The sequence below is a fragment of the Malaya genurostris genome, chromosome 3, assembly GCF_030247185.1.
Source record: "Malaya genurostris strain Urasoe2022 chromosome 3, Malgen_1.1, whole genome shotgun sequence".
Classification (NCBI taxonomy): Eukaryota; Metazoa; Arthropoda; class Insecta; order Diptera; family Culicidae; genus Malaya; species Malaya genurostris.
This window is the reverse complement of record NC_080572.1, coordinates 258,997,791-259,010,407: the sequence shown is the minus strand read 5'-3', so window position 1 is coordinate 259,010,407 and position 12,617 is coordinate 258,997,791. Positions and strand designations below refer to the sequence as shown.

At 36.2% G+C, this 12,617-nt stretch overlaps 2 protein-coding genes across 4 annotated transcripts in view; one reads left to right on the top strand and one right to left on the bottom strand.

The window, feature by feature from the left end:
• Nucleotides 1–12,617, top strand: part of LOC131436607 (uncharacterized) — a 593,756-nt gene that overhangs the window by 340,254 nt on the left and 240,885 nt on the right. The gene's annotated exons all lie outside the window — the stretch shown is intronic.
• LOC131436608 (estradiol 17-beta-dehydrogenase 11-like) lies at nt 4,897–11,970 on the bottom strand. The gene is made up of 5 exons (XM_058605427.1): nt 11,166–11,970; nt 5,637–5,709; nt 5,392–5,575; nt 5,215–5,337; nt 4,897–5,152 (listed from the first exon to the last, which is right to left on the bottom strand). The coding sequence occupies exons 1-5, from the start codon at nt 11,748–11,750 to the stop codon at nt 5,080–5,082; spliced, it is 1,038 nt and encodes a 345-aa protein (XP_058461410.1). The 5' UTR covers nt 11,751–11,970; the 3' UTR covers nt 4,897–5,079.

Genomic DNA, 12,617 nt, shown 5'->3' with positions numbered 1-12,617 from the left:
GGCGCAACATGTGTCGACAAGTTAAGCCCGTATCCGAGCGAGTTGCGCTGCGGTACGCTCCGCGCGTGCGGGTCGTAATTGAAAAATTCACTGCTTCGAAAGTATTGATCTTTCCACTCTGAAACTTTGCCAAAATTGAGTTAAACCCCTAAGGTTTCTTTTTTCAACAAAAAAAAAAAAAGAAATAAAATCAGACCCAAGCTTAACTTTTTTTTTATTTGTTTATTAATTTTTAATTTTTTCATCATATTAACGTTAAAGGTTGTTTTATGGAATCGCTTATTTAAAAGCTAAGGAAAAGACGCACATTTGATGTCTTGGACGAATTGTTGTATTTTTATTAGATTTCACAGTATAGGCTGTTGAAAAAAGGCTCTTTTTTGAAAACGCGAAATTTCAAAAAATTATATCTCGAAAATTCCACGTACCATATTGAAATAAAAAACACGTGTCGAATATTTTCGAGTTCGATTATTAGATTTCGAGTAGATAATATTGGTAACTTTTCTGATGCTGATGAGTGCTTCTCTAATATTATTAACAAGTATTACGACCTACTAACACAATTCACTAAAAATCCTGGTAACGTGAGATTCGAAGAACTTCGTTTTCGCGCAATGAAAAAAGTAGATAGGCTTGAAAAATTTTGCAAAAAAAAACTTACTACGAAAATATTTTAAGCAAGAGTAGCCATTAAAACGTCTGGCGGAATATAAACTCAATATTTGGAAGGTCGCAATAAAACCAACGAATAAGTTTGAATGTAGATGGGATAAGAACAACAGGAAACTATGACGCCTGCGAAGCTCTTAATGATTACTTCTCACAAGTGGGAAAAAATCTTGCAAAAATATTCCTCAGATTCAAAACCATAGTGTATGCTTAAGATAATGAGCTCAACATTTTTACGCCTTGCTACTAGGTATGAAGTCTTGCTGCTTTTAAGGAGCAAGGCACTTTGCAAGCGTATGAAAATTCCTGCTCTTGTTTTTCTGATTTTAATCAATGAATCTTCCATATAATTGAAAAATAAACCAATCAGGTCATTCGCCTTAATATTTCCATTTCAGAAAAGCAGAAATCCTAGTCTAAAACTATTCCGTTTTTCTGAAAACTGCTCGAGAAAAATTATTTCAGTTTCAGTTTACTTCCACTAACACATTTGATTATCGACAAACACATACCTATATGGATTTTCACTTGCAGAAATTATTGCGATATAAAGATTTACGTACCTTCTATAAGTGAACCCGCAAAATAGGAACCTTTAATTTAATACGCGAAAGGCAATGGATATGGAATGTTGTCGTAAAACTATTTACTTTTTCCGGAAAACTGCTTTTGTAACAGAAAATATTTAGTTTTTTTTATTTTGTGTAGCGCAAACGAATACAAATGCATTGAAGCAGTGTTGCTAACTTTTTTATTAGGGAATTAAAGTAAGTATTAAAAAAAAGTAGAGCAATTCAAATACCTAGACATCGTCCTTGATTCGACATTCTCTTGGCTATTTCACATTCAACAAGTCGAAAAAAAGTGGCTTCCTTAAGCGGCGCTAGCCGCCGAGTCAGAGATTTTGTGCCATCGCATATACAATTTGATTAAATCTATTAAATTAAAATCGTTGTGACAATATTAAAATTATGTTAGAATAAGATTTCTATATAAAAGTGATGCTACGACGAAGAAAAACTTTTGTAAACTGCCTAAAAAAATAAGCGTACCTTAGAAAAAAACACAAAAAGTTGTAAAACATTTACATTTCTTACGAAAAACAAGAAATGAAATAAAAAAAATTGGATTCAGTCAAACCATTCCTGCTGGTGTAAGTTAGTAGTTCAACAAGGTCTGTCAGGTCTCTGTGTGACGAAGAGCAAGCGAAATCTCTCCCCTCGCACTGACAATTTCAACGAGAGCTCTTCTCTTTTACCTATGTACACCACTGTTATATAAAGTGGGCACGCATCATGAGTGCACATGTTAATTTTCGTTTACTTCTAGCACTGAATCGCACCATAGTGCTAGAGCAGAACTCTCAAATTCTCTGAAGTGGACGCAGATATTTTCACAGAGGTCACGCCGGTGAGCACTATGGTGTATCGTTAGCGTAAAAGAAGCGTGAGGCACGCAAAATCAGAAAAACATATACAGTTTATCGTTGGATTTTCGTTTTTCCTTGCAAGATTTTCATAGCAAGGCCAAATCTACTCTCTATTAATTGAGGTTCACAGAAGTGTTAGCTCACCATCACGCGCCAGTGATCACTTGGGTGTGTTTAGGCGAGAGCACGTGATTGCGATTCATGCGAAGAGAATGTGGTTCTCTCACACCAGCACACACTCGAATTCTGTCTAATGGACACTGAGAAGAAGTGTGCTTTCCTTTTTGTGTGCTGCCCACAGAATGCATCCGCAGTGTAGGAATGAAACTTACACACTGTGGTGTCATCACTGATGGTAGGATGCACAATACCAAAAAGTCTCCTGCATCGCGAAGTCCGAAAGCATACAAGATTTTTACTAAACCAATACTACTACCATAGAGTAAGTTTTCGTAGTAATATATCAGTAATATCACTATGGTTTTCTTGAAAAAAAAAAACTGCTCGTTGAATAGAAACTGGAATTTTGTTCGCACGCAAACTGGCAAAGTCTAAAAACCAAAATTGAAATTTGAAACACAGGGAGAATTTTGTAGCTCCAAGTTACCTTTTATTTGTGCTTTTTTTTTTTGTGAAAATCGATAGAGCCGTTGCAGATTAAAGTGAGTTAGTTCAGTTTTGGAATTTTTGACCACTATTTTCGGTGCATCCGGAACCGGATTCCAAATTGTAACAGTTGTGAATCAAATTTTGAAGATTTCTTCCCTATTTTGCATTGTCGCACTTTACAACGGCTTGAACGATTTCAAACACTCATCACCTTGATATTCTGGAACCGGAAGTCAGATCCAAATAAAATTCAACAATTCTATAAAGACCCCCTCCAGCCTCGTTTTGAATGGTTGAGCTGGAAGTAGACAATTGTTCATTGGATGGCATCAAGACGATTCCTATTATCTTAATGCGGTTGGGATGAATGAGGAACAGAATATTATGCGATGAATTTTTAATAATGTCGATTTCTGGAAGAAAGATAGCTATGAGCAAATCTTTTGCTTTTGACTTGTATAATCATATTCTCGTGTTTAACAAATTATTTTTCTACAAGAGCTTGAAGTTTTACAAATGTCTGTAAATTGTTTCAGTTGTAACTTCGTCACCTAAATGAACAATCGGAGTATGTGGAGTCTGATGACTTGATCAGTGTTGGTGATTGCCAGCAATTTAACAGAGAGAGAGAGAGAGAGAGAGAGAGACTCGATATTTCTCTACATTGTATACAACATCGTCAATCTGGTAGAAATGGAATCGATGATTCTTATACTAGGTTACAATATTTGAAAACCCTTGTGTGGAGCATTCACAGACATTTTTAAAGACACAACTTATACAAAAGTTATATGCACTTAGAATAAGCGGCAACAGTGAAAAGACTATATCGCAATTATCTACTGCCCGTATAGAATCGAATCACAAAACGAGAATGAGCGATCGTTTGACGCTTCAGAGCGAATCCCCACAGCAGCGTACGAACCCGTGATGCTCAGACGGGTCATCGAGAGAAATTCGCTCTCGCACTGGTGTTCATTCTATGTTAAATGAATCATGCCGGTTTTTTTGTTGCTGAGATTATATCCGTCTTTCTTAAATGGCACTGATTGAATCGTGTGAAGAGTTGCTAGAGAGCGTTGTTGATTCCATATTTCGTGAAAGCCCGGTAAAATAATGATTTGAAAAAAATCACGAGTCTGCCATACTGCTTCTACGGTAGGTTACATAAATAACATGATAGTACTTGTTCTATTAGATCGTCTCACTTCAGATAACCGGCAATAGAGCTTTAGTTAGGTTACGTACCATATTACAAATCAATATTCTCGATGGCTGGCTATCCAAAACAAAGCATTCAACTAATTTTTTAATAGTAATAGTGTAGTAATGATTTTTTATATAACTGATAGTACGAGTAAAGTTATTTACAGATGATCGAGTCGATTATTTACAGATGATCGGAGCGCGCGTGAATATCCTTTAAAATTATTGATATTATGTGTAGAATAAATATTACCTTTGTTTACAAAGCTTTCAGATGTTTTCAGTACACACTTAGAACAGATCGATATGTCGAGCTCGACATATTGAAATGCCAAATTAGATCGGGAACACAACTTTTTACTAATCGTTCAGTAATCCGAAATCCGTTAAAATAATAATCTGAGATCTCGGTAAAGCACTTTTTTCGAAGTTTGACAACATTATGCTGAACTTGTCAGTAAACAACAAATATACCGAAATCAGCAAATCCGATTTCCGAGATCTCGAACACTGTGTTAGCTTTTACTGATACTCGATGAGACATCTGTCATCTAATGTCTCTTGTTAGTTTTGCAAAGCCCCACATCGCCATTGCTTTTGTGAACTAAAAATCGTATGAGTTGGATGAAGCATAAAGAATCCTACATTTCTTAAAAAGAAAAGTTATCTACCTTTCAGATATATTTATTATTATCTGCTTATTTACAAGTAGAGGCGTTAAGAAACAATAAAAATAATTGTCTTCAGCCGTGGTGTTTTTTTTTGTCCTGGCCAGGAGTGGTACAGATCGAAACATTCTAGGGTTACCTGAAGTTGTACACTGAATGATTGTTTGCCAATTTCGTGGCTGGTCGTCAAATTCTGCTGATCCCGATTAGGTGGACTTTTTCTTTTGAATCGTTCTCTGTTTCTACTAATAGTTGAACTGATCCTTCACAGACTAGTTCAGGCGATCGATGTCATTGTCAACATCGATCTGGTATTATTTCATCAATATTGTAAGTCATTTTATTATTATTTGAATAAAAAGCAGTGCTGTATTTTACAGTTTTCTCCGTTTGTCCATCTTTAGCATTTGATTCTACAGTATGTTATATGTTCCAAAGTATAAAAATTTGTAACGCTTCGTTATGGTAGTTACAAGTAATATAGTTTGCTTTCTGTTATTTAGTGAGCTGCGGAACTTTTCCTATAAATATGTCTGAGAACAAGCGTATTAAACTAGTTGGCAAAATACTGTAACGAAAAACAAAAAAAACTGTAAGCAATGTCACGTAGAAACATATTGAGAGGCTTACGGGAAATATTTGATTAAAACCTTGATGAAAAAATAGCTTGGAACAACGTGTGTTTTATTCTCTAGGACACCGTCAACAACCCTATCGGCCACGTACTCCGGGGAATGCCAAGGTACCCGCAACCTGTTTCAAAAATAGTTGTTTTATCTTACCGACAATATTTTTGATGATAATTACCTCAATTCGTTCATAAGATCAACAAATTGCTTCCGGGTTTTGATTCCAGCCGGATAGACTGTGGTGGTATGCAGTTCATCGCTCAGATCGTTCAGGTAAAATTCCTCATCCAACGAGACCATCAGACCACGGATGGCAGCCTTCGTCGTGCCGTAGCAGATCGTCCGACCGTGAGGTATCACACCTGCAATTGTTTTCACCTTACTGGGGCTAACCAAGCGAAAATTTTACGATATTTTACAAACCTAGCACCGAACAAATTGCAACAATGTGGCCCCGCCGTCGCTCGACCATACTAGCTTTGAATGCGCGAATTGTCTGAAAGAATTAAAAGTTATGCTGGTTAGATTAATGAAACTTGCGAAAACAGAAAATTGAATGGTGGCGTTGATAATTGAGCTTTTGGTACTAAACAGTTCCGGAAATCCGGCTCCAAAAATTTTTGTTAAAATATGAATTGAAAATGTTTTAATCGTTCAAAGTTTCAAAGCACCAACGTTTCTCCACAACAAAAATAGAAATGTTCATTCACTTAAATTATGGAAAGAACTGTTTGAAAACTCTTACTGTTGACTGCTATAAAAATATTTGTTTGAATGATCTACGTCCAGCGTCGCAGTTACCAAATTTTACGACTATTATGATCTAAAGCTTTTAATCATGGTGATTAATATAGGATAAGCTCAAGGTACGTTTTCGCTATAACCTCAAAGAAGAGATGTTGAATAGTATTTTTATAACTTCAAAAGTTACCATATCTAGTGTATTTGACAGATTTGACAGAATGTTGAATAGCAGCAGATGTGATGTCGATGCCTTGTATTTCGGAGTGATGGTTAACTGTATTGGTAGCAATGAAAATGTGGCAATGTTGCAGATCGGAAAGATCGAGCTGTTTGAAATTATAGCCCTGGATTCTATAACACATAATTGCACTAACTATATATCTGAGACTCAACATGGTTTCATGCCATTTCAACCAGAATATTAGTTGATTTTCTGAATTCGATTGATTGAAATTTGGAACAACAACTAATCAATTGTTGTTTTAACTAAACTGTAATTTTTGTTATTCGATTAGCAGAAACGTTGATTAAACAAACAATTTAATTGGTTGAAAGAAAAATGCTGTCGACGAACACATACTTTCGAACGAATGCGAATAAGCCATTCTTGTTTTCACTCGAATGTGTACGAACGCGATTCCTGTGCAAGAAAAGGATCGGCAGCGCATATAGTTTCTCTAGGAAGATCCCAAGCATCAAGAAAGCGACGAATGCTACATAATAAATAAATATCGTACTCAGGACCAATTTCATCCAAATCGGTAAATGAAATTTTCAAATTAAACCTCGTGCAAAGTAAAAAACAGCATTTAAAATAGCAGCCCGATCAGTAGTATCTGCGAAAAATATGTTTCCTTTTTCATGCAATTTTTTCATGTTTTCGATAGTCTACATATTTATTACATTAGTAAAATCATGCATTTAATATAAAATAAAACACGTTTGCCCATGGCGTATTTTCCATAAAATACCTAATAGATGTAAAATTTGATCCGCAAAAGCTTGGAACTGCGCATATATTCGAAGGCTCGCCAGAAAAACCAGCATTTTACTATGACTGATATGCTTTCTAAATGTTCTATGCAAAACTCAAATTTATGATTTGATTGCAAATCATCTTTAGATTCGAAAATTAATTTGTTGGAAATCGGTTAAACTTTTTTCAATGTGTTCGAACGGTTGATTCGCACATTAAAATGACGAATCGAAACCACGGCATTTCGTCTATTCGTCCGTAAACGGGAATGGGACTTTTCGTTCGTACGTATGATGTTCGAATACACGTATCGTTTGAAGCTAAACTGACATACATTCTAGTGTTTCGCATATGGTTAATCACAAGAATTGGGCTGGTTTCATCAAGGCTTAGCCTTTGTTCGAAGAAGTTTATTGATATTTTAATATTTTGTGGCAAACGAGTCGCGTTCGAATTCATTCGAGTGAAAACAAGAATGGCTTATTCGTATTCGTTCGAAAGTACCCGTTCGTCGTATGGTCGATACGGACGTAAACAAGAATAAGGGTGATTGTGTCATCACCGAATAAATTACGGTATGCTTGAATTTACGTCAAACGTAAATTTCATTTTTTTAGGAGTGTAGCCTCTGCACTAGAAGGATGATTGAAAGAATTTTAATACAGCTTATAACATATATGCTGTGATCAATAATAATGAATAATAACAATCACAAATCATGTCATGCAGCTGATAATTTGATTTATTATTTGAATATCATACACAGAAGTAACAGGAGTGCAGGTTTTGCTACGGCATTTAAAACTAGCCATTCAAAGACAGCGCGTGCTGTATGTTTTCGAAACCCTTCGCTCCTGTTACTTCTATAAATTAAAGTCATGTCAAAAAGCGTTTTATTGCTATTGCATGAGCATCATATCAGCACCAAAACAGCTGGAAGTTGAAGAGTCTTTTGTCGCTCTAATCACTATACGTGGTGTGAAATTTTTTTTACTAATTTCGCATTGTATATTGCTATTGCGAAGTGAATGCTGCCGGAATAGGTTCTAGCATTCATTTCTTTAAATCTAGCATTCTTTTTATTGCGAATCAAACAATCGGTTGCGAATTCAAACACGGGGTGCATCAAACGGGAACATATGTTCAAACTACATAAGCCGTGCCGTAACGAAACCGGTATTTTTCCCAACTCTGGTGAGAAAGAGTGTTAGAGAAGCATTTTCCAATAATATAAAATTTACATTTTTGCATTTTCCAATCATATAAAATTTACATTTTTCCATTATTTTGAAAATCTCATTGACACGCGTTACCCTTGGTCATTAATTCCTGTAGGATTACTGTTATCACTAATTTTCACACCTGTAAGCGGAAGATCAACGATTTCAGACGTAGATCAATCGGCATTCATGTCTGAACATGACCATATGTGACTCTCATCCACAAAGATTAAAGCTGATCGAATCAATAATGATTTTAGATTTTGTGTGACGAAAGATCAGTACCGATTTTGATCGATGTGATTTGAAGATCACTGATAAACTGATCTTAAAATGATCAGATCAGTAGTGATTTTTATTGGGAAAAATCACAAGTGATCTTCTTTGGCAGTGTTCTCGATTGGACGATTTTATAATCTTGCTTTTCCAGCCCAGGTTATTAATAAATGTATACGCTAATGTGCACTTATGTCTAATTCTACGCTTCTGCGCATTGGAATCTTTGTTTTCATATTTTGGGCCAAATCTACTGTTTTACCTTTTTTTATAAATATAAAAATAGGTATAGAATTCGTTCAAACTTTAGATGACAAAGCAATGCTTGGGAGCAATGTGAAACACAATTTTTTATACTGTTACATAAAATTGTTTCTAAGTACCAAAAAGACTGTGTATAGCATCCTTTTTCATGACACTTTGCCTCGGACAGATTTTAGCACGGTTCGTTTTTGGCAACATAATCGTTCGAATATAACATATGTAAACCAGATAATGGCAGCATTTTCGAGCTGAAAGCTTTTCCATAATTATATTGATTTAAACTACTAACAGCAATAAATGCTGGAAGAACATAACACCCATATATCATTCGAATCAGTTCGTCGAGATCAGCAAAACTCAACCGTTTTCTACAAACTCAGATTCATATGAAATGTCGCATGCTCCTAAACAAGGTTCCTGAATTATGTTTAGATCCGATCCGAGATCCGGTTCCGGAACTACAGAATGGTATTTGAAACGAAATTAAAATTTTGTAACTCATTTTTCTCGTAGATGGTTGAACCGATCTAAGAACCAGCTAAGATTGAAATGAAATGTCTTAAGATCCTATGAAACATATTACTTCCGGTTCAAAGGGATACATGGTGATAGTTTAAAAATGTGCATTCCACATACATTAATAGGGTTTATCGGAGTTGCAGATTCGGATAGTCGATAACCAAGTAAACTTATTTCAGTTTTAACGGTATTCAGTTTTCGATTCGAAAGGTACCCAAAAATTTAATTTGCATTGCGGTTTCTCAAAGATATCTACACTGATTTTCAAAAATTTAGAATCAAATGTAAACAATACAGCTCCTCAGATGAATTTAACTAACTTCGCCTACGTTCGTTTTCTCAAAACAGGCCAAACCGAATTTCAAAAACAAGAATTCAAATTAAAGGATTTATGATCCCATACAAAATTAATGAATTTTATCGAATTCTGAATGCCGATTCTGGTATTACAGGGTTCAAACCAATTTAGAAGATGACAGTTGGACTCAAAACTATTGCAATTTATTCGTCATAATAATTTATGCCCATACGAATCTTTGTGGGTTATGCTGGTTGCTGAATACCGGCTCTGGAAGAACCATAAATAATTACGAAAAACTCTAAAGTGGAACTTACTCCAACATCTCATGGAATGTTCAATCGATTATCACACGCTTAGAATAAAATTCGATCCGATTTACGAATAAAATCTCAAATTGTAGCCTTAAACGACGGTAATTAAAATAATGTCATGAAAACTAAAACACCGACGAATATTCATGCAAAAAACACATGCGGATTGATAAAAAAAAGGTATCATCTCACTGCTTGGTGGATTAAGCACGTTGTTTTTTATAAATCATGAAAAAAGATGGACATTCTTCTTTGAACATTGAACCAATCGCTTGAAACATTGCATTGATTACGAGATGATCATTCATTAACATGGATTTAACGTAAAGTAAACGTTTTATAATTTGTCACCAAATCTTTTTCATCTTAAACAAGGTTAACTTTATCCCGATACCGCTGTTCGGTACTTGTTATGGAATCATAAATTTCTTCAAATCAAATGAACACAATTTTCCCAAACGCTTCAACCGTCGATGTTGTTTTCATTGATATTTTTTTAGCTGTCCCCGACATTTGACAGCACTTAGAACAACACATTTTTAACTACTCAAGAACCATAATGGTTGAATCAAAAAGAAATTAATTGAGTCAACTATCGCAAAAATCAAAAACTGCGATATCGCAATTTTATGATCGGATTTCGATGAACTTAATCAAATACTATGTGTCAGTCGCGTTTCGTTTCAATCTTTAGTTTTGACATGAATAATGTACCATATTTAATTTAACTTTTGAATCTGTTCGATTGTTTAAGTTCATTTTGAAACTACGAAGCAAAAAGCTTGTACAGTTGCTCCTGTTATTTCGAAGTCACTTCAAACAGAACGGAATCGAATGTTACTCCTCCTATAATACTGAACTGTTTTAATAGAACCAACACGTTTAAACTGCATATCCCACCCATAAATTATGTAAATGTGTAAAGTACAACATAAATAAATCGACTTTTCTATGAAAAAAAAAAACGATTTAAATGAGACATCCGAATCTATGACAACGGAGCAAAGGGTGTTCGATTTTGTCCCCATAACGATTTTTTCTAAACAGACTACCACATTCCATGTCAAGCAGCTTGCACTTATCGGCAATTCTCTGGTCGAGCGCACCAATAATTTTACAACAACATCCATTTTACACCGTTCACATCGGTATCCTATTATAGAGTATTTATCTTGACCTTCTAGTGTTAGCTATGTAGCTGGTTGGTGAACCCCATTTACTAATACTATAATTAACTCAACCGGCTTGGGCACTAGAGAATAATTTGCAGCAACAAATCGAAAGAATCTTGCGCGCTACGTCGGTGTAAGTTTGACCGCGACCCTGAAGAATTCCACTCACCCAGAAATGCGACATCAGATTTACGTTGACAATCTTCTGCACATCCTCCGGTGTTCCTTCGGAAAGTGACAGCATCGCCAGCAGTCCTGCATTGTTAACTAGAATGTCGACCGGTCCAAGGGTCTTCTCGACGTTCTGTTTTAGCTGTGCCACCGAATTAAAGTCCCCGACGTCGACGTGAAACGCTTGCACTTTGACACTACCCCCGGTACATCCTCGCACTTCTTCGGCAGTTGCTTGTGCACTAGAGAAATCTACATCGGCTACGGCCACCGAACAGCCTTCCCGCGCCAAGCGAAGGCAAAGTGCTTTGCCCAATCCGTTGGCTCCACCTGTGACCAGCGCAATCTGACCGGTAATGGATTTGCGCTGAACCGGTAAGAACAACTTCACCAAGTTGCATAAGCTGACCCACACTGCGAGTAGTAGAAATTTACACACTTTTGGGACGTCCAATAAGATTACTTTCGACACTTTTTCCAACCGATTGATGCTAAACCGTTTCTTCGTTTCGGAATGATGTTTGACGGCAGCCTCATACGAACTGTCCGTACTTCCGAAGTATTGTTCCTCTCTAAGTGGCATTCTAACGCCGAAACCAGCCGAACCCTCGCTCAGTTGAAACTCGACTGATTCGCTAGCCTCCGCTAGCGTGTGGTGCCAAGTTGCAACGGGCGTCGTTTAATCGAGGCACGCTGCATATTTGCTTCGAGCTGATCATTCTAACAATCTCGTGTGACCGCCTGTAAATTTTAGTATCAATTCTAGATGCAGGGATTAAGCGAAATTCGATTTGTTGTGATTTGAAGTGCAACATGTTGATACTACTGGGTAAGTAATAAAAAAATGGATAATTGGAAAACTGTACCGTTTGAAGTGTGTTAAACTCGGCTCGGTATTGGCAGTTACACAATTCTTTGTCGATTACTGATCTCTGATATAAAATCTACATCCACTAGCCGTGTCGATGGTACATATTTCAGAGACAAATGATTTCTTGACACGAATTCCATTGCACTATTGTATCTCTTTTAGTCAACAGACAGCACTTGTTCCGGCATACATTTGTTTTTGGACGCGACCCGTCGTACTTACCAATGCAATTCTGTTTGACCAACCACTTCTGGTACAACTTTCTCATGTGTATTTTGGCTACCGTGTTTTGTTTATGGCTCCGGTTTGGCCCCTTCCGTAGAAATAAAACCTAGCACATTTGGTTGATGTTTTGACACAAAATGTTGCATCATAGATTTTGCGAACTGACGACATTAAACTTGCCAATAACTGCCAAGAACTTTAATTCAATGTTGTTTAAGACTATTTCAAGAGTTTTAGTCCATATTTAGTGTTGATTTTTTAATCCAACACCACAAACGGTTTGAATAAGTATTGTAGCATGTTTTGGCTACTATTTATCGATGGTGGTTAGAAAGTGTAGTATATGAAATTATC